General features: G+C 43.6%; 1 protein-coding gene across 2 annotated transcripts in view; it reads right to left on the bottom strand.

Annotated features, from left to right (window-relative positions):
- The window catches only part of CLYBL (citramalyl-CoA lyase), a 191,201-nt gene extending 168,725 nt beyond the window's left edge, over positions 1 to 22,476 (bottom strand). The window contains exon 1 of one of the 2 annotated variants that reach the window (XM_082218823.1): positions 22,339 to 22,476. In XM_082218823.1, the coding sequence (XP_082074949.1) occupies positions 22,339 to 22,403 (65 nt within the window). In that variant the 5' untranslated portion in view covers positions 22,404 to 22,476. The remainder of the gene's footprint in view (positions 1 to 22,338) is intronic. The other variant, XM_082218824.1, reaches the window with a different exon arrangement.
- Positions 22,477 to 23,442: the final 966 nt, after the last annotated feature.

Genomic DNA, 23,442 nt, shown 5'->3' on the forward strand with positions numbered 1-23,442 from the left:
AAATATACTTAAAAGAGCTAGACAACTCGGGGAGCCCAGCATTCTGTAAGCAAACTATATATTAAAAGGTGGCTTTTTACTTTTGCATCCCTCTTTGTTGAAAAGCAAAGGGGGGAGAGCACTTTTAAAAACAGGGTGTCCTGCCTATAATGGTACCTGTGCTAAATTCTAGACTGGGGAGTATGAGACAGTTGGGACAGGAGGTGCCATTTCAATTAAATATAAAAAATAAACTCAAATTGTACAGACAAGCTTTGTAGTGCATGCCCTCTACCGAACAGCACAACTCCCATTGAGTTTTAAATGGAGTGGGATTTTTGCAGACAAATGTGTAACCATTGTCCAGCTGTCTAATAAAGACTGAATTTGTTGTTTTGCTTGTTGCAGACAGAAAGGGCTCCACTGTGAATACAAGCAGTGGATAACAGTCCACAGGATCAGATCATTTCTCTTCAGACTCTTGGAAGATGACACCTAACATGCCATGGCAGAAAAATTATTTCAACTCTAATGCCATCAACTATATATGGAAGCCTGTTAACATCATTCTTCGGATACTGTGTCCTGCCCTAAACTGTGATGGCTTCCTAGAACTTATCCTGATGCTAATTTAATAACCCTATATGAAAGATTAAGTAGATGATAGCTATCCAAAAGGGTCCATAATGAAAGAACATCAACAACAGGATTTGCCAAAGGTAGGGTTGCCATATGTCCTCTTTTCCCAGGACACGTCTTCTTTTTCATGGATATGCGAAATGAGAGCCATGGCGATCCATTGTTAAAAGCAGAAGTTGGCAAATGTGTCCTCTTTTTTGCTCTTCAAAATGTGGCAACCCTAACAACAGATCGAAGACTTACCGTGAGATAATAATTGTAATAATCAGCAACAAAACAAGAAAAATGAGGCTACAACAGAAGCACATAAGCAAGATCAGGGAGAGCTGGGGGTTCACGAAATGTAGGATGAATGAAAAATAGGGCAGGGTGGGAAAATTGGACACTCTACTCCTAGATACTACTGCTTGGAAGTGAAGTTCTTTGATTTTACTCGTAACTAAGTCTAAACCACAGAGCCTAAGACTTGCCGGTCAGAAGTTCGGCAGTTCGAATCCCCGCGACGGGGTGCGCTCCCGTTGCTCGGTCCCAGCTCCTGCCAACCTAGCATTTTGAAAGCACGACGTGCAAGTAGATAAATAGGCACTGCTCTGGCGGGAAGGTAAATGCTGTTTCTGTGCGCTGCTCTGGTTCGCTAGAAGCGGCTTAGTCATGCTGGCCACATGACCTGGAAGCTATACGCCGGCTCTCTTGGCCAATAAAGCGAGATGAGCGCCACAACCCCAGAGTCGGTCACAACTGGACCTAATGGTCAGGGGTCCCTTTACCTTTACCCTTAAGTATGCTTAAGATCAGATAGTAAAGCACACAATAGCTCTATTCAGGCATTATACTCACAACTGAGGCCAACCTATGAGCAAGGCCATGTCAACTACCCAATGCTGCCACATGTACAGCACAAACTTCACATGTACAGCTGTATGTGTGGATGGCAAGGGCGGAGGTAGTTGGCACATGCAAAATGGGGGGTGGCTCTAATTGGTTCAGCCACTTTCCCTGCCACCCATTGGTCCTCTCCATGGGTGTAACACTTAATGAGAGTTAATGCCAATACAGTATTCAATTTTGCTGTTCCTGAGATGGTACAGTGCTCATACTGGGCTTTACTAATTTAGAATGAACATGAAGGAATTGCTTGTTTGAAAGTGTGCCCACAAACTACTATTATTAGTACTACAGCATTTAAAACAGTTTAGGACAAATTACAATCACAACTAGACTGTGTCCTAATATATAAATATATCTGAAGGGTCAAAGGCAGGGGCAAAAAGCTGCATCTTCAGCATTCAATGAAAGCTGTACAATGAAAGTGCCTGTTGGGGAAGGAATTCCCCAACTTAGGGGCTGCCACAGAGAATGCCCTCTCCTAGGTCACCCCACCCCATCCCTCTGAGTGAAGAAGAACTACTGAGAAGGCCTCCTGTGCTATCTTAAAACCCAAGAGCATCTGTAGCGAAGGAGGTGGTCTCTCAGATATTTGGGACCTGAGTCATACAGGGCTTAAAACACCAATGTGTTTAAACCTTAAATTGGGCTAAGAAATGAACCAGCAAAACTGTTTGAAAACAGGGGTGATATGAGTTCTAAAAGGAAGATCAGCCAGTAATTTTGGCCCAATTAAAGTTTCCGAAGTCATCTTCAAGAGAAGCCCCATGTAGAGCACATTGCAGTAATCCAATCTGGAAGTTACCAAGAGCACAAAGTACTGTGGCCAAGTCCTGGAGGAGGAAACTCTGCAGGGAGGGAAAGGGAAGGTGTGGTTCTGAGGGGAAACTGAAACAGGCATGTTATGTACTGAAGTTCTCACCCTGGGCCAGCAGGGGAATACTGGAGATAGTTTTCACTCAGGTCCACATATGCATATAAGGGACTGAAAGTGATGTTCAGTGAGTGGATAGTTACAGAAAGTTGCTTACTGTTGCTTTGTAGTTGAGCTCTATATAAGCAGGTTGGCTGACCCCTTCAGCTCAGTTCTGTTCTGGCCTGTGAATAAGCAAGAGCTGTTTGAAGAATCACTGTGTTGTCTGATATGTTCACCCACAACTTAACAAGGCAGGAAGGAGATATTGTGATCCTGGGGCAGGAAACTAAGGGAGGGGAACTTTGGCAGAGGGAAACTGAGTCAGGTAGAGAGGCTTGTCAAGTGGAGTGGTACCCCCTAGTGTAGTAAAAGAACTGGCACAGTTCTTGGGCTCTGAGGTTTCTCTTAAGGCATATGATGTTTTCCAGCTGAAGCTAAGCATGTCAGACCTCTAAGTTGCTTGGACTTGAAACTGTCTTAGAAAACACATTAAAGCTGCTCTGAACTCTCAGGAGACAGAGGAAGAACCAGTATGATGTAACAGGATAGGGTCTGACTTACATCCCGGGGAGACTAGGGTTCAAACACTGGTCAGCCACTGAATGACCTCAGTTAGCTCAACCCGACAGTGCTGCTGGGGGACACACCTTGAGCCCCTTACAGTGTCAGAATTAAAACAAACTTATGAATAATGTGCAGCACTGCAGGTGAATGGATGAACTCGCAGCGCAACCCCATGCATGTTTATTGAATCCAACTGCAGCTTTAGTAAAAAGATGAGAACTGCAGGGGGTTGGACTAGATGACCCCTGGGTCCCTTCCAACTCTAAGATTCTATGGAGGTTTTTTAGGTTCTCATGTGGCATAATTGTATAATGCTAGCTTACTTATCTCAAAAGAGGATACTTACTGAGAACAGGATTAGAATACAAGCAGATTCTTAAACGCTTGTAGGAAGCTTAAACCAAGAGACTAGAATTGTTTTCTTCATAAGAATGAATGCATTGCAAATAAGCACACAACATATAATTAGAAACACCATCTCAAAATGCTTTACAATATTTATGTCTTCTGCCCTATGAGACTAGTGAAGATAATAAGGGAACTCATGCCGGAAGCCAGTGCAGACATTGTTTTCTTAATATTTTCCATTTGTTTGTTTGTTGTTGAGTTTCAATTAACATTGAAGTGGGGAATCATGGAAGAGAATAGTCATGGCAGCTACTTCTGTGGGGAAACCCCCCAGAATTTTGTCATTTCCCCCCTAACCACAGAATTAAGTACCTGCTGAGGTTTTCTGTGACTCCCCAGTTCAGATATTACACTGCTCAAGAGCGTACACCACACACTTGAACAACACTCTATGCCGAACAAACACAGACAAGGGCTCTTAGGTAGAAGTAATAAAGAGATCTTTATTCAGGCAAATCTCAATACAGGCTTGGAAGCAGACACAGGAGTTCAGGAGTCAAGATTCAGAAGTTCTGGAAAGCAGGCAAGATGCTCAGTTGGTACAGCATGACTCTTAATCTCAGGTGGCGGTCCCTTCCCACTCTGCAATTCTACGAAGAGTTTCCACATCCACCAAGCTTTTAAAGACGGGGCAAGATTTGCTCACTATATGTGAATATTGGGATTGCAAATGAGCGCTACTTTGGGGCTCCCATCTGCAGAAGCTGGCCCAGTTCTAGGCACAGTGCTCCACTCTCCCTCTTCACACTCTTGAGCAATGCCACTGCCTCCTGAGTTGTTTCTCAGGTGCCCACAGCCCTTACCTACTGCCAGAGAGACCCTCTACTTTGCCGGGAGGTCAGAGCTCGAATCCCTGTTCCCCCTTCTGAAGTGGCTGAAGTTAAGGCACAGATGGGAGAGCTCCTCTCCTCCAGCCCGAGTTGCCACCAAACTGCCTTGACCCCTTGGTTTCTTCTTCTTTCCTCTCCTATATTGGGCCTGACAATCGAAGCCTGACCCAGACAGAGGCGAAGGACAGGTGTGGAGAACCTGTGGCCCTACATATATTACAAGCTCACTATGCTGGCAAAGGCTGACAGTATTTGGAGTTCAGTAACATCTGGAGGGCAGCAGGTTCACTGCTCTACAGGTTTGGCAGCTGCAGGAACATCTGAAGCGGCTGTGACACAGTGACTTGCCCAAACTTCCCAGTGCATGCATGGAGAAGCAAGAACTACAAACCCTGACTTACTAGACCAAACTGGACTTTTGCATTGATTTTAACTGGGTGCAGAGTGCACCCAACATTTTGGAACTGAGGACTCCACACATCAAACTACAACTGTCAACTGAGGGAACCACTTGGGCTCTGCAGAAGGGATGGGGAAGCTGTGGCTCTCCAAGTCTTTGTTGGCCCCAACTCCCACCAGCCCAAGTGTCTGGCCAATGGTAAGAAATGATGGAAGTTGTAGTCTAGGAACAACAGCCACACTAGAACCTGGGAAGCCACGATTCAAATCCTCACTCATCCACAAAGCTCATTGGTTGACCTTTCAGCCTAAAACAGGCACCCCCAACCTTCGGCCCGCCAGATGTTTTGGACTACAATTCCCATCACCCCTGACCACTGGTCCTGTTAGCTAGGGATCATGGGAGTTGTAGGCCAAAACATCTGGAGGGCCGCAGGTTGGGGATGCCAGGCCTAAAACTACCTCACAGGGTTGTTGTGGGGATTAAATGATGATGTGAATTATGTGTGCCACCTTGAGCACCTTTGAGAAAAAGATGAGATAGAAATGCAACCAAACCAATCAAGGATACAGAGAAGAAAAGAAAATAGTATCTTATTTTAGACAGGGGGAAACAGAGTCAAGGGGAAGAGGCTCTCAATGCACTGTAAAGACTGTACAGTTGTTATATGTATTAAAATACGATAGTTGTCTCACACAGTAAATCCAACCTTCAGTAAACCTTTGCCGTAGGACCCGCCCAAACCAAGCAAATACTTATATTCAATTCATTAACAGGCAGAGTTGGGTTCAATGGAGAAAGGCAGCTAAGGCAATATTGAAATGTTGTGGGGGAGAGTTCAAGTTATAATCTAATTATATGTTTTGGAAAGATACTTTGAAGCATGGATTTTATTTCTTCAACCCACTTTTATGCTGCAAGCATAGAGCAGGGGGAGATGGAAGGCTGGATGGAAGGAAGAACCTTACGTTGACTTCAACCCAAGCAACCCAAGCCTATTTCAAGAGAAGATTCTAGAAACATACAGCTATTCCAGAACTCCCAGTGAATAATCCATTCCATTTCCATATGCATGGAAATGATGCCTAAAAACCAGCGGATGGAGTAGAGTCTTATCACTGAGGAGAGAAATCTGCTTCCAAAAGTCTTAACGTTTTACAAAAAAAAAGTGGAGATTGGTTGTGCTTGCAGGGTGGTTTTTTGTGTTGTTGTTGTTTTGCCACTACTGTACTTTTAGCCTTTTACGTTAAGAAAGTAGTAAGTCAATTGAGGGCAAAAGGGATTTGAGCAAATACTGTTTGTGGGATACATTTTAGAAAACGGGTCGACGTGACTTTTTCTTTCTTTCTTTTCTCTTTAATATCCTGAGCAATAAAGATCTGACAAAACCTTAGAAAGGGGAGGGAGGGAGGGAGGGAGCGAAGGGGAACTGCCCCATAACTTATCAATTCCAGGCCTAGGCTTCCCTAATTGACAACCTCAGGGCTACTTTCATCACTTGTCGACTTCAAACCCACACTCAATTTTTCCTTAAAGGTGACGGTACCTCAGTAGCTCAATGGTGTTTCGGGACATATTGCAGCATATAGGAATATTTTCCTCTGACGATCGCGTATAGAGAGGGTAGAAGAGAAAGGCAGCCTCAGGGTGGGATGAGGGGAGGGCTGAATCTTTCACATCTCTCAGCAGCTCGGAAGAGCATGAAAACAGTTCTTCAGCTGCAGTCAAGGTTTTTGGTCTCACCCCCAAATTATTTCAAGCCATGAATAAAACTGAAGCTGTGTCATAACAAGATGGAAGTTGTGCGTAGGTAGTTCCCTGGGTCCTGGAACTAAGAAATTTGCGCGTTCTAGATTGGTTGCCCTGAAAGGAGCAGGTGGATAGTCTGGGTTGGGTGTGTGTGTCCTTAATCCACTTTTGTCTTTATCCCTGTATGTCTTGACCGGCCTTAAACTTGGTCGAGACTTAAAAGTATGCCTCACTTTTCTGACTGGAGGACACCAAAACATGCAATGACAGTGGCTTAACACAATGTCGAATGATTAATACCCGTATCTTGGACAGTGTGTGGAGGTTCTCCATACTAACATTTGGAATGTCATGGGGCTCATAAATAGAAGAGATGGAGGTTTTTTTAATTCTTTTTGCAGCCTCCACAGAATGTGGTCTTGGATGATGGCAATCCTAGTCCAACAATATCTGGAGGGCACATATTGCCTATCTTTGTGGTAGGCCAGAACACAAAGACTGAACCTATGTCAGTTTATTCTCCAGAAAATAATTATCTATTTTACTAATGTATATCCCACCCTTCAATATAAATATATAAACATATAAATACAGCATGCGGTTTTAATAACTCTCTCTCTCAAAAATTAAAAGGTCTGAGAAAATAAGATTGTTGCCTGGTGCCAGAAATATTTCACAGTGTGCATGAGTTCCTAGGACAAGCACTCCAAAACAAGGGCACCACAACGAAAAAGGCTCTGCCCCCATTAATTACGCGCCACATCTCTGTCAGTTGGGGAAAGTCTAAAGAGGAATTATGATAGCAGGCAATGTATACTCCCAGCCTATGCTTGCACGTTGCTTTTAGCTTTTAAAATTAAGAGGCTAATTAGTAATACTACAAACAACAAGAGACTTCAGCATTAATGCTCGTAACAATGTACCATCCATTTATACTTAGCTATGCTGCCACCTAAGAAGAAGTGAAGGCTAAATTTATACAGATAGCTTAAGACCATCAGCTCAGAGGGAAAGGACCAGACACTCACAGATGTTTGAGAGGGCTTGAGTGCGAAGAGAACAACAAGTGCTTTAAAAAGAACTCACTTCTCAGGGATGCAGGCAGAGTTTATCACTTAATGCTATCTCAGTGTTTCCAGTAATTATTTCTGCTGCAAGTCATCCAATAACATGTTATTTCCACTGTATCTTAAAAATACAGGCAGAGGATGCTAAAGGAAGTTTTTGCATGTGCCCTTACCCAAAAGAATGCAATTTGTCCACCACAAAGAACGGGTTCGGAAACATTAAAAACCAGAGAGCTGCATCTAATTTGTACCTTCCAATTCCATGCTGTTTCCAAAATCTGCATATCATTTGGATGAATGTTACAAATACCAAGTAACATGCTTCATGTATTCTGTTAAATTCTTAACTCTGGGGTTGTTAGCTCCAGATGTGAAGAGCCCTGGAGCCAAGCCATCCAAAATCAACATGCGCATTTTATGAAACAAGAGGACCGGAGAGCAATATTTCGGAATCCAGTTTAACTGATTATACTTCTGGCTTACTGCACATTGCCATCATGTTGTCAAGCCTACTTCTACAGCCAGAGGAGATTAAAATGATGTACTTGTTTAATGTAAAAGCTGGGAGTCTCAAGAATATAAATGAATCCCCTGGGCCGTACAAAACAGCCTCGGGCAATACAGAGGCCGTATGTTACCTATTTCCGCACCTTAATTTTCCTCGGGTACTTTGACCACAATCATTCATTCAGTCCTTTTGCTGCGACAGTAGAATGCAAACTGTGCAGGTCACACCCTACCCGTAGGACTCACAGTGAACCCCAAGATCCTCGACAAAGTTTTACAGAGCATTTGGGAGCAAGCAGACCAATGTGACATTGGAATTTAGCAGAAGATATGGCTCAAGTAATTTTACTCACACCAATAATTCCACTACTGCTCGTGGGTGTCAATAGTTCAAGAAAAACCACCCGCAGATGAACTACAGCCAGAGAGCTGGTTCCCAGGTTCAGAACCCTGTTAAGTCATGAATCTGTCATTGTAGTCAAGTCGCCATTTCTCAGCCTGACTTGCCTTCTTGGGATGAGAGAAACGTAAATACCTTTGTATACTGGAAAAGTGCTTTAGGGAAAAAAGACATTCCTCTTCGCAATACTAAAAAACAAAACATTCAAGCCTGTAAACTAAGGCTACCCTCCTGTATATATACTCCCTCGGGAGTAAAACTCATTAAATTGGCCTAACTTCTGAGCAGATTAGTCTGGGATGGTTATGAACAGAGATGAAATATTGTATAAATGTAAGTATTTAAATCCACTGCAACAAACTGAAAGCTCAATATGGCGGGGGCACAGCACTGGATTCTATTCATTTACTTCCTTCTCACAAAAAAACAATATCATACCCCCCCAAAAAATAAAAGAACTATGGAATGATACGCTATCCTGTCCACTTTCTGCAGGCAGATGTTTCCTAGCTTTCTTTTAAAAAACGTAAATCACATTTGCAGTGTTAGTAATCTAGGCCTGTAGCCTCCATTACAAACCGGGGACCTTCCAGGGTGTAGAATTTAAGTTTACAAGCCTGTTTTGCTTTCCTGCAGGCGCTTAGAGCTTGTAAATGGCACCTTTCAGTGTCCCGAAGAATGAAGGGCAGCTAGTCCCAAATTCTCGTGTTGCCTAATGGTCTCACATAAAACGAGGTCCACAGAATTTTTATGGCCATCTCAGGGCAAACTCGCAGGTGAAGAACCACTAGGGAAAGGATGTCTTGAGCTTTGTCCCTCTGAGCTTTCCAGGTGCAGCAATTTTCCCCCCACCCGTTGCTTGAACGATTAATAGAACTCTCAATGTAAAGTCTGTAGCCCGAAAGTTACAGCAGTGAGAAGTAAATCAGATGGAGAAATTCCTTCGGGAAGAAAAAGGGGGAGAGGGAGAATAGAGATCAATATGTGTTGACCTCCAAAGTGAATAAAACTACAGAACTTTTTCGCACAAAAATGAATAAACAAGGCTGAAACTCTATATCCACTTACCCGGAAGTAACCCTCCATGAACACAAGTGGACTTACTTCTGAATATATGTATAGGATTTGTCCCGTGAGTCACTTTTTCTTTCTGAGTCCGCATGCACAAACCCCGACAAAATAAACAAACTCTCAATAACCACAGGAATTGCATGTTATTGTTGTTTTTAAACTAGTAAGTATGGAGCCATTGTGCACAGGAAGTGATATTCAGAGCTTTGATGAGGACCAAAATATAACCATTTGGGCTGCAATCTACAAACAACAACACAGTTCAATCTACAAGATTAATTTAAAAGACTTTTCTGGAGTAAGGACTTTGTGGACAGTAGTCTTTAAATGCTACAAATTGCTTCCAAATTTAATGAGTCATGACTTGCCAAAAATAGCGCTAATGAGCTTTAGGTTTTTTGCTTTTTAAAAAAATAAAATAAAAATTCAAGTAGAGGCCAGCAAATGAAAGGAGAAACCAGTAAAATGTAAGTAAAATTGCTAATTTGATTCATGCACAGTTACAGCTTGGCTGTGGGTGTGCCAACACCACTTGCATCTTCCCCAATCAGGAAATGGGATTAAATGTTTTAAAAATATTTTACTGCAGAGCTCGATTTTCTTTCAATTAGAGGGCAAAACAAAATCCCACTGATTCAAGGCACTTCAGTTAAATTAGTGCCTTTCACTGATCCTCTACATATTTAGGTACGAGACGTTGGAATTAACAGGAAATGTGTGTTCTCCAGTCAGTCTCATTAGCTGGTTGTGCCACACACATCTTCACACATGTTTTCAATGCTTTCCCAAGGAACCAAAAATGCACCCAATCTTAAAAGGCAGTAGTAGAATATTGGTGCCACCTTGCTTGCGGAAAACGCAAGACAATCCGTTCTCAGGACTTCACAAACTGCACAAACATTTCTACCTCAGATGCTGCAATTCTAGTAGTAGTAGTAGTAGTAGTAGTAGTAGTAGTAATAATAATAATAATTTATTATTTCTACCCCACCCATCTGGCTGGGTTTCCCCAGCCACTCGGGGTGGCTGCCAACAAAAAATTAAAAATACATTAAAACATCAATCATTGAAAACTTCCCTAAACAGGGCTGCCTTCAGATGTCTTCTAAAGGTCAGATAATTGTTTATTTCTTTGACATTCTAGAACTTTGACACTGGTTTGTATCACTGTCCTTGCATACCTACAAAATCTATATTACAGTGGTACCTCAGGTTAAATACTTAATTCGTTCCGGAGGTCCATTCTTAATCTGAAACTGTTCTTAACCTGAAGCACCACTTTAGCTAATGGGGTCTCCCGCTGCTGCTGCTGCTGCGCCGCTGGAGCACAATTTCTGTTCTCATCCTGAAGCAAAGTTCTTAACCCGAGGTAATATTTCTGGGTTAGCGGAGTCTGTAACCTGAAGCTTATGTAACCCGAGGTACCACTGTACTCACTTAATATTCAGAGAAAGTGGCAGTTGCACTTATGTATGTGTACTAAAAGTATGAACTCTTACTGCATCTTCGTGTAAGCATACTATGGACCCTGCGACTGTCCAGCGGTTGTGGGTGTTATGAAAAATCATGTCTTTGTGGTGAATTGGTGGACATGCTATAATAAGAGAGTGGATGTATTTTTAAGAGACTACTCCCTGATTGCGAGTTCTGCATAACTTCCAACATCTTTCCAATAAAAATAGGGACGTCCTAAGGAAAAGCAAGACATTCTGGAATCAAATCAGAATCCGGGCCAGCTTCTGTAAATCCAGGACAGTCCTTGGAAAATAGGGAGACTTGGAGCATATGCGTTCTGGATATATTAGCTGTGTGGTGGCAGGTGGTGAGAGGTGCTGGCTTGCTTGCGGCAAGTATTCTTTGATCTATTTGGGTATTTTTGATTCGTATCTTGGTGGTCTCTAGCTAAAATGAGTCCGAGACCTACAGAGTCAGTTGTGTGAATCCTATACACTATACACTTGATTACTGGTTCCTCAATGAGACCATGGACATGTGTACTTGTTGGAATTCGCATGTGCCTGCACACACATCCTGCAGCCCCTGGATTGGCAAATTGCACTGGCAACCAGTGATCTATCTACTTCCGCTTTCTGCCTTCCAAAACTAGGCAAGCCAAGTGTCTTGTAGAGGTTCAGAAGCTGAGCATGCTGCAAATGTCCACCCCTGTTGTGAATCGCTGGCATCTGAGACTCACAAGGCATATTGGCTGTGTTCACACCTAATGATAAGCCAAGAAACACTACTTAAACCACACTCTACAGAAGCTATGTACTAGTGCATGTAGCCCAATTGTTCCTACTTTGCTCTTCTCTTTGGGGACGCAGGTAAGAAAACCAGGAAAGGGGTAGCTTAGTATTGTGTCCAAACCCAGGATCATGGCTTGTTTCTCCTTAACAAACAAATATTTGTAATGCATAATCAATTGCATATTGTTTGCAGATTGAAAACAACAACAGTATACACCTATCATGTTCACTGGATTGATTTCTGTTCTGGACATGAGATAAATAAGTGAAATTTGGCAATTTCCACTCCCATTTCAGACATCCCTACATGAGGGATGAGTGAAGGAAAAGCCAAGCTCTGAAGTGTTTTATTCTTCAGCTGCAATGTAGACCCCTACGAAGTTGTATCCAACACTGTGCATGAGTTGAACAGACCCCCACATATAACAAGATTTACTTCTCCTCTGCCCTGCAACCCTCTGCACAACCTCAAACTTCAGTGGGTTGGAAGACTCTCCAGGGCAGATATTGGGCACAGTGAAGGGAGGCTGTAGGAGATGAGCAGAGGAAACTGATGTCGCATTGCGCAAGTAGAAGCTCACTCACAAAATGCTAGATTCCACCCTTTCTCTGCAATTCAATTAGCTTCTTTACCTGTACCATCTAGTAAAACATCACCAAAGTCGGCTGAGCTATTCAGATGAACGAAGTCAACTGTGGGAAACTACATATTATTTTTTCTTGAAGCATTTTATTAGAGATTTTCTTGATTTACAAAAGTATGTGCAATGTTCTCTCTCTCATATATATATATTTTTCCATGTAACATTTTTACAAGTTTGGGAAACCACTTATAAAGTGATAAAGAACAACTGACGCCATCACTTCTTCCTACGAACAAGGCATAGCTGCAAATACACACCTAGGCCTGATTCAATCATAACTTAGCTTAATAAAGCAAGATAAGAATTAGCCTTCTGCCTGTCCAAACAATCCCTTATCTCCTCTCTTCTCAGTATGTCACAAGAGTGCAGCTAACTATAGTTTCCTCTTACACTCAAACAAGGAGACTATGGTTATCATGTACATATCAAGACTGGGCCTTAAAGAAACTCTGAACCATAGTTTATGATCTCAGTTAGTTCCTAACCTAGTAGTCATATGTTTTCAAATCTGGATGTAAATGCAAACTATGGTTAACCAAAGACTTACTAGCTTTTCACAGCACACCAAGAAGGAATAAAGATTATTTGTTAATTATCAGGTGATACACAACAGAACAAATAAAATAACTTGATCCCACATTTAAGACATAGCAATACGTGACTGATTTTGCTTCCTCTCTCTCAGTCATATAAGATAAAAGACCTACTGTAAAAACCTCATTTGGGAAGATCTTCCCTAAAGGATTTCTGCACTCCTGGAGGCTGATGTACAGACTCACCCGTGTTTATAGAATCAAAGAAAGGAAACCAAATAAGAAACGTAATAAGCTGGGGGGCCACCAGGTGGCACGTTGGAAGATGGCCGACAATAACATCTCTCTGACCCATACGAGGTAATTAAGGGGCTGCTATGGGAAGTATGCAGTCTTCCTACCCCCCCCCCAGGAGATGGGGGGCGCTGCCTTGCCAGCGGTGTTCACAATGCACCCCCTGATCCGAGAGATGGGGGTGCCGAACACTTGGCACGAGCCCTCGGTGAAGTCAGATCTTCCTGACGCCGATTCCAATTAGCGCGTGCTGGTTAGCTTCAGCTTGAAATTATAATTGGAAACATACGATTGGAATGAAGCTGAAGCACATATATCAAGTAATGTTCGAGAGATAAGACTGCTGAGTAATGGATCTCTGTGACCGGGAGTGACGGATGGATAAGTAAATCTTCTGATGAATCACCACTAGGAGACTGTATGTTTAGAATGAAGGGGGGGTGGAGGAAAAAACTTTTTTTTCCTTTGCACAATGTGATATTAATAACCCTTCACCCCAGATAGAAATAAGATCGTTGCGTTTTTATTAATCACAAGCAGGAATTCAAGAACTGTGTGGGATGGATTATAACAGGAGAGAGGATTGGTGAATGGTGAGAAAAGAGGAAAATTTTCATGACGCGGTTAAAAAATGACGTCTCGCCAAGACAGGCTTGCCGGAGAAAGAAGGACAGGGGGAGGAGAATCAGGATCATTCGAAAGAGAAGGAATGTTGGAACGCAAGCTTGACCTGACAGAGCCTCCTGATCCATTTGATTTATTTAGCAAGCCGGAGAAAAGTAAAGGACAGACCGAAGATTTTTTTTTTTTTAATGGAAGCGTTGAACAGAGGCTGTCCCTGAGCAATATGATCTTTGTAGAGTACAAAACCCACACAAAGGATGCCTGTTTTCAATCTGCTTGTGAAAATTATCAGAGATCGCAAAGAAAGGAATATACGATAACAACAAGAAGAGAAAGAAAGTAATAAAGGACTATCTGGATTGAACTGGATAGAACTGTCTAATTAAAGCAGTAATATAAGTGATGTTTGGACTCGTTCAGAGTTTTGGACTCATGCGGAGCTTGACGTATGGATACCCCCAACAAAATTTAAAATTTGGCTGTATAATTTGGAACTAATGTGATTTGGATAATGTGATGTGATTGGCCTGTTAATAAAAATTATTTTTTAAAAAAAGAAACGTAATAAGCTGAGATGGGATCATCATAGGTGCAGCAGAATTCTATGAAAGTCAAGTGATTTAGGTCTACAGGTCTTCACTATGTGGAGTCAGCTGCACCTAATATTGTAATATTGCACATTAAAGGGTGGCAGCTGCAAACACCCCCTAGCAGCTCCAAACAGAAGATGGACTAAATGCTAGCTCGGAAGTATCTGCCAGGAAAGATGTGCAAGCAGCCACTCCAGATGTTCTCTGGAAGCGATGAAAGAGGACATGCAAGTCACTTGAGCATCCTCTTTGTAGCATTTCTGGGTAACAACTGAAGCAGCCTTAGGTGTGGGCTGATTAGCACTAATGTAACTGAAAAAATATATATCATTTTGTCACACACGACACCCTGGATCTACTCACGGCTGTACAGTGGTCACTACTCTCTATTCTAGTCATGTTATTTGCTGCTACAACAACCCACAGGATCAGGTACTAAAATTAGATGTCAACATTGGGAATTAACAACATAAATGTCTCCTGGTTCCTACCCAAGAACGACGACACTTGTACCTTCGGTGTAAATAAGTAGTCAAGTTTTATTCTGACAGACTGATAGTGTATAATCAGAAACAGATAGTGTCTAAGCAGACATTAGTCCAGACGCCCCGAGGCACCAACAATGAGGCAAGGATCAAAGCAACTCTGGAGAGGAGCTTCAGGGTTCCCTAAACACAGTTCAGGGACAAAGACAGTGGCCCAGGATCAGAAGCTGTGATCTGAGACCGTATAGGAATGGGAAAATGCTCCAACAATTCCAAGCCTACCCACCATGCAAAGAGGTCCAACTGCTCACCTGTCCTACTGAGAACTCCTGGCCTGAAGAAGAGCATTGCTTGTGGGCTCGGGCCCTTTCCTCCTCCCTAGCAGAGGAGGGGCCTCCCCGACACTGGAAGGGCCCACCTCCTTCTGAGCCGAGGAAGTGGGCGTGTGAGACTTCCAGAGGGAAAGTCTCAACAGGGAGGCCGAGGTCCAAGTCAGGGGCAGGTTCTCACCCATGACCTCCCCCTAGTTGTCCTCATCGGAGTCCTCAGGGAAGGCCATGTCACAACCTTGTAAGTCGTTCTTATGACATGCCCATCACATCAGGTACTACTTTGGGGGGTTTTTTTAAGGCTGACATTTTGAGGAGTAGAGAATATTTAAAAACACTTTTAGTACTATTAAATCCACACTGGACGAAAGCAATAATTGCGCTCTCGTGAAGCAAACCCAGTAGAGCTTCAGCCTACAATAACAGCTTGTTAGTGTCCTTAGTTTCAAGGCTTTGGAATGGCATCTGTCTTGAATTATATCCAGCTGGGATCATGTTTCAATGACCAATATGGACAGATTACTGGAACTTTAAAACCTTGCCCTCTTTGTAATTGATGTTTAAACTGTTTGAAGTTTCTCATTAAGTCCATTTTACAAATTAGGTGCAGATGTATAAAGCTAAATGTACAGTACTAGGGGAAATTAGGTCACCTGAAAGCTCAATATAAAATGTCTCTGTTAACTGTTTAACTACAATGAGTACATTAAATTTCAGAAAATCGACTCGGCGTGTCCCAAATTCTTCAGAGTTTCATCACTTCCTTTTCATTGCGGAAGAGACTTCACAATGGCCAGCCACTGTGTAATGTCATTACAATAAAAAATATGAAAGGAAAGGCATTTAGTTGTATAATCACCAGCTGAGATGTTCTTTCATTGTAGTATAGTTATACTATAGAAACAGGAAGAAAAGAAGACCTCAATGCCATGATAACAAGTAATTCAAATTTACACCTGAGTTCAAGTAGACATAGACTTGTCATTATATATATATTAAGTTCCCCTAGGTTCTATTATACTGTGCCAACTCTGTCTGGGAAAAGAATATCAGTACCTATATTCATAGGATTCTTCTATTTGAGTCATTGCAGGAAGGACCAAAAACACTGGTATGACTTGCAACGGAACAGTTTTCAGTGATTTAGATGTTAGGGAAGCTTCCTAGTTATTCAGGGGAAATGCTAAATATATTTTCCTGAAGTTTGAGCACATCAATTCTACAAAGTTTATCTGTTTTATGCCAGTTTAGTTATGTCTTCACCACCACAACCAAAATAAATACCATGGGAACTTTGGTGAGGGATGCCGGAAATTCTGTTACAAATCCTGATCTCTAGCTTTCCACTTTTGAACTACACATCTAAGGGTTCCTAGAGAGTAAGGGCTATGAAATCTGTTTTTAAGTCTGTGGCACAGGTTTGCAGCAAGCAAAGATTGCCTTGACTGATAATACTTTAGACCCAGTAAATCTTTTCCAGCCCAGCAACCTTAAGCTCCAGTCCTATAGCTTAAGTGTCAGCTACACCTGACAACATTACAAGCTGCATATGGGAACTGCACTTATCTGAGACTAGCAGAATCAGATTGCATGGCACAGCCCCAAAGAACAACTGCTGCTCCTAAGCCACTCTCCCAATTATATTTCATCCTTTAATAATACTTTGTTAAATACTTTATCCACCACCAGTGCAGTGACACACACACCCTTCCTGTTTAGTCCCACATTACAAAACAGCTTGCAAAAACTGTCAAATTTAACACATTTCAATAGCCAGTCCTGATTCTCAAGAACATCAATGACATAAATCATGGAGAAACAAACTTGTTCAAAACCTGAAAAACGAGCTGGTGCTTTCAAATGAACATTTTCCCAACAAGGTTGTAAACACCGAACTCAACACAATGTCATTTTCATATCTTTCTACTGCATAGTAATAAAATGAATTTAAGATTAATTTAAAATGAAACAGCACAACAAAGACATCCAAGGGATTTTACAAAGGCATGGGGAGGACCAGTCTTTGGAGCCCAAATCCTCAAAATGCACCAAAAGAAAAAAAAAGAGAGAGAGCTTTCACTCTTATAGAACAACTTTTAACAATTGCATAAAGCAACATTTCAATTGTTAAAGAAACAAAATAATAATAATTCCAGGTAAAAAAGAGATACCTCATCTTCACAGAGATTTATTTTATTTTATTTTCCCATCAACGGAAATCTTGTATCTGTTCAAGATTTGTGTCTGCTAAAATGTTGCAAGACAGGGAGAAACTTTTCTGATTAACAAAGAAAACGTGTTTGGCTATATTTCAGCTTTTGTTACATTAGCACCCTCCAGTGTCCAATTTATGAAAACACAACACTGGTAACAGCTTAAAAGGGCTCTACCTGTAATTGTGACTTCCTAGTCAAACAGAAGGTGGTAACGGACTATGGAGGTTGAAAGGTTTACCCTGACTTATCAATTCATTGGCATATTCCACCACTAGGGACAATGATAAGAAGAGGCCACCGAATTAAAGCAGAGTTCTGTTCTTCTGCCCACAATGCTACCACATTATACAATGAAAAGATTGAGCATGTTAACAAACTGTCCTGATTCCAGCTGCCAAGTCCAACCCACCATACAATGTGGACAGAGTTTCTGTTAAAAGCAGCTCTGTAAAAGGGCTTTGGGTGTTCAGGTAACCAAACCATGATGCTCAATGTAATTGTAAGGATCCTATGAATCTGTCTTAACTTCTGCAATGCAAATCTAAGCATTCTTACTCAGAAGAAATAAGGCTCACTGCACAGGCGATAACCATTTTGCACAGGGGTTCTGTTCCCGCCCTCTGAATGTGTCGGCGGAGTGCGATTAAGTGTGCCCCACCCTGTTACACCCCACCCTATTATGGCCCCGATCTTCCCTCTTTCAGGTCCAAAAGGAACCATGCATTGGCAATCACACATCAACTTGGAGAAAGTCAGGGGAGGAATGTTTCCTTCCCACCCCCCAAAAAATTCATGCTACAGAGTCAGGGGCTCATCCTGAACCTGGGGGAGTGACCAAAACTGGGTGTGGGTGGAAATGCGCATATTAGTGAAAACAACATACAAAAGGGCATTACGTAAATTAGGAGAAACTGCTTTACAAAAAATGTGTACGTGACATATAAAAATGTTTACTTGCAAAAATCTGTACTAAAATGCTGACAAATTTTCGGGAGGAATATATATATATATATAAAATATCTAACAGCTAACAGAAACGTGGAGAATTAAACTTAAAACTGGAAGAGAAACCAGGGGAACCTAAATTGACAAATCCATCCATCTTTAGATCCATGCCAGAGTGCTATGCCCTGGCAACCAGTGAGTGCTATTTTTCTAGAAAATGAGGTGCTGGAACTCACTATGAACACCTCCCTCATTCTCATACAATGGCAATGAATGAAAAAAAAGCCCTACAGAAAACCACATGTGGGTTTTTAAAGCCTTCATTAAGCTTGCTCCACTAGCTCTTTTTCTGTCTTCTGACATTGTAGGTGAAGAATTGGTCAATAATAAGAACCCAACCTTTACCTTCAACCACATTTCAAAATATTGAATGAATTATAAACCCAAAATTCCAACACAATTTTCTGTCTCATCAAACTCCTCCTTTTTATAAGCATGGAATTCAGAAGGGCATCATAGTATGACAATGACCATCTGTACAGGTAAGGCCTACAACATTACAGATGCTGGGATCAAAGCACTTGTCTCAGTGATACTGGTTTTAATGGACTTCCTTTTATCAGAGTAAGATGTGCTTGTTTTTAATGTTTGGTGTTCTTTAGCAGCATTGTCCAACAGGTCAATCGGGATCGACTTGTAGAACATGTGATTGTTTTTCCTCAATCTCCGATTGCTCTCTCCCTTCCCAAACAGCCCTTTCTCTTGAGGAGCCAGTTTGCAGGGCTTCTCTCTCTCTCTCAGAAGAAGGAGGAAACGGGCGCAAGGTGTACACAGATGGAGATGCTGGGCGAGAGAGAGAAGTGCTGGCTCCTCGAGAGAAAGGGCTGGTTTGGGTCCAGAGAGAGAGAGATGGTGCTGAACCAGGGGTCAGCAACCTTTTTCAGCTGTGGGTCAGTCCACCGTCCCTCAGACCATGTGGTGGGCCGGACTATATTTTAAGGAAAACATGAACAAATTTCTATGCCCCACAAATAACCCAGAGCACACATTCTACTCATGTAAAAACACCAGGCAGGCCCCACAAATAACCCAGATATGCATTTTAAATAAAAGAACACATTCTACTCATGTAAAAACACGCTGATTCCCAGACTGCATCCGGCTCATGTGCTTTAGGTTGCCTACCCGTGCTGGACATTCCAGGATCCTCTCTCACTGAGCACTGCAAGGCTTACTCCTGAGTAAACATGCACGAGGGAGTGGGGGACCCTTCCTGGCTGCTGCCATCCCGCCCACACAGGAGGGGTGTGTGTGTGTGTGCAGCCCTACCAATGACTCCTCAGAGAAAGGGCTGGTTTAGGTTTACTGAAAGGAAGGGGTGGGTTGGATCCAGGGGAAAGGGCTTCTACAGGTTTCATCCAGTCTTAAGGTGGTACTTGAAGGCTGTCAACTCTGCAGTTGAGTTTACCCAATTTCTGTTTCGAACTATAGGGGGAACAGCTGTGGCTGACATGTGCCCCTGACTCATTTCAAAAACAGCAAAAGTCTGGGGTACTTTAAAGACTTAACACATTTATTATGACATGAGATTTTGTGAACAACAATCTGTGCATCATGCTCTGATTATGTAGGAGCCTGTCCTCAATGTTATTTTCTTATGTTTTTACAAATATACAAAGTATGTATTTTTTTTAAAAAAAATATTTATTTATGATGAACTTTTCAGGTTTTATGGAAGTAACTATCATTTGTTATTATTTTTATCATAAGCTCAGCCAAATATAATACGTTTAAGTTGAAGAATGACAATGGGACCTAATGGTCAGGGGTACCTTTACCTTTACCTGAAAGTGCCACCTCAGAAAAGAACCAAACTATCAAGCAAGCCAAAATACCTGATAACTAATTAAAACAGAATTAACATTGTCTGTCTGAAGAAACCTAAGTGTGTTATTTGCTACCTTGGTTTTAAAAATAAATTTTGTTATTTATTTAAAGTGATCCTGTTTGAGACCCCGACTTATTGGTTATCCCCTCATAAAGGTCCCCCACAGATTCTCTGGGATAGTTAATATTTGTTTTCAACCTTTGGGTTTTAATGGACATCCTTTTATCAGAGTAATATGTGCTTGTTTTTAATGTTTGGTGTTGTTCAGGGTTGTTTAGGGAGGTGGGGGCAACATAACTGAGAGTGGGCGTGAAAGTGAAACAGTGACATCGAGCCCGCCGTCACCGCCCCTCCAAACAACTTGCCCATACTGTACAGTGGTACCTCGCAAGACGAACGCCTCGCAAGACGGAAAACCCGCTAGACGAAAGGGTTTTCCGTTTTGGAGGCGCTTCGCAAAACAAATTTCCCGATGGGCTTGCTTCGCAAGACGACAGCCCATAGGGAAATCTCCGGGACAGCGGGGAAGCGCAGCGCGTCTTCCCCACTGTCCTCGGACCTCCTCCGAAGCCTGGCGGCGGGGCGGGGACACCTCCTCCCGCCGCCGCCGGGCTTCGGAAGGCTCCTCTGAAGCCGGGCGGCGGGGCGGGGAGGGAACACCTCCTCCCGCCTGGCTCCGAAGCCGGGCGGCGGGGAGGGAACACCTCCTCCCGCCGCCCAGCTTCGGAACGATGCTCCGAAGTCGGGCGGCGGGGCCGCGAAGCCTGGGTGCGCTGATCTCAGCGCGCGCAGGCTTCGGCATGCTGGCAACTCTCCGCAAGCAGCGGGAGAGGTCCGCGAAGCCTGTCCAGGACAGCTTTTGAAGGCAGGGGGGGGGGAGCCAAGACTTTCGCCCCCTGCCTGCCTTCAGAAGAGGTCCTGGACCTCTTCTGAAGGCTGGCGGGGGGCAAAAGTCTTTGTCCCCCCTGCCTGCCTTCCCATGGGCTTTTAAAGTCCTCCGCTGTCCCGGGGCGATTTTAAAATGCCGCCCGCCAGCATTTTAAGATCGCCCCGGACAGCGGAGAAGTCCTCCGCTGTCCCGGGGTTTTTTAAAATGCTGGGGGTGGGAAGAAAAGCCCTTGTCCCCCCCCCCGACCTCTGTCCCCGACCTCTTCTGAAGGCGGTTTCCATAGGAACGCATTAATTGATTTTCAATGCATTCCTATGGGAAACCGTGCATCGCAAGACGCAAAACTTGCAAGACGAAGAGACTTGCAAAACGAATTAATTTCGTCTTGCGAGGCACCACTGTATATCAAGATCCTAACCAGAGGCATTCTGCATGTCCCTACACCTACTGAGGCCAAGGGTGCCTTGTGATAGCCTTCAGAACTCACTTCCTAAGGAAGTTGGCCTTTTCAGTGCTCACTACAGTAAATACCTTGGTCTTGGACTTTTAATTTGACAGATGAGTTTCTGGACGTTAAATTTACCTTTATCAGTTACGATCTCAACATTTCGTAAACTGCTTTTGGAGGTGACATACTCAAGAGAGTGGCGTAGAAGTGCTCAAAACATACATACTAAATTAAATCCTGTCAATTTAGCACTTTGGGATAAATCCCACTTAAGCGGCTATGAAATAATCCCAACAGCCCTACCTTGAAGAAGACTGTAATGTTTTGAACTCTGGTGGATTTACTTAGTAAGATCAGGCTGCTGTTATTCCTTGCAGGGGTTGACGGTCCTTCTTTTAAAGGAGGGATGAGGCAGCTGTGGCGCTTGCAGATGTTACTGGACTCCAAGCTGGGGCTCACGGCGCCCCTTTCCCCTTCAGTGCCCTTAATGAAGGTTGAAGAGTGGGCTGTGGGGTTTTTGTTTTATTTGTCAGCTTCCCTCTCTAAGAGACAGCCCAACTTTCGAACGCTTACAGGACCGCGTAGCTATTCGGAACTTGGCAGCACAAGAGACGCGTGTGCGTGTGTGCACGTGTGAATGTCTTTTACAGTAAAAAGCGGGGAGGAGAGCAACTGCTCTGCGAACTTCTTCCCAACCCCGCCAATTCCCCCCCCCCCGAATCTTCAGGGAGCAATGCCTCCCCCCACGCGCGCGCGCGCGCGTTCCCGCCTCCCTACGTCGCCGTCACTCACATTCCCCGCCTGCTCAGGCTCAGACCTGCCGCCAGGAGACGCCGCAGCCCGAACGCCGCCGCCATCGTCGCCGCACTTCGCCTCTTCCGGGCTCCGCCCACACCCGCCTCCCATTGGCGGAGGAGTTGAGCGGGGGGAAGCCGCTTCTCTGTCGCCTCGCGTTGGGATAAGTTACCCGCGTTCTAAAGGGGCGGGGCCTGAAGCGCTGGGTCGTCGGAAAGCGCCACTCACGTGTTACACGCGCGTGAGGGCCCGTCCCGGCATTCTAAAAGGGCGGGGCCTGGGACGCCTGGTCGTCGGAAAGGTCTTCGCGGGCAGGAAAGGTGTAGCTCAGTTCGGAGGTCGTCTGCTATGCCCCGAGTGGAGAGAGGTCTTGCGAGAATAGCTCCTCCTCCCTTATTGAAATTTGAAAGTGCCTTCAGCATGTAGCAGTTGGTAAAAAGAGGCAATGCGTATCATGCGGGCTTCTGAAAACAAATGACTAGACTGCGTTCAGGTGGGGAGCAAATTGAAATACAGGTGTGTTTGAGGTTATCTACTGAAACATCGGCACAGATGTGGCAAACCACCAAGTACAATATCAAGCTTCCACACTACTACACACTGCAGATGTGTAATGGATTTTTATAAACCTATCTCTTGAGAGTCCCATGGACTGCAAGAAGATCAAACGTATCCATTCTGAAGGAAATCAGCCCTGAGGGCTCACTGGAAGGACAGATGGTGAAGCTGAGGCTCCAATACTTTGGCCACCTCATGAGAAGACTCCCTGGAAAAGACCCTGATGTTGGGAAAGATGGAGGGCACAAGGAGAAGGGGACAACCGAGGACGAGATGGTTGGATAGTGTTCTCGAAGCTACCAACTTGAGTTTGACTAAACTGCGGGGGGCAGTGGAAGACAGGAGTGCCTGGCGTGCTCTGGTCCATGGGGTCACGAAGAGTCGGACACAACTAAACGACTAAACAACAACAGCTGAAGCATCAGTACAGATGTGGCAAACCACGAACTCTGAAAAGTACAATATCAAGCTTCCACACTACTACTGCCTGCAGATTTTTAAAAACCTATTTTGTGGATTTTTTCGCTGTATGAGGAAATCCAT

The sequence above is a fragment of the Podarcis vaucheri genome (assembly GCF_965113315.1).
Source record: "Podarcis vaucheri genome assembly, chromosome: 4".
NCBI lineage: Eukaryota > Metazoa > Chordata > Lepidosauria > Squamata > Lacertidae > Podarcis > Podarcis vaucheri.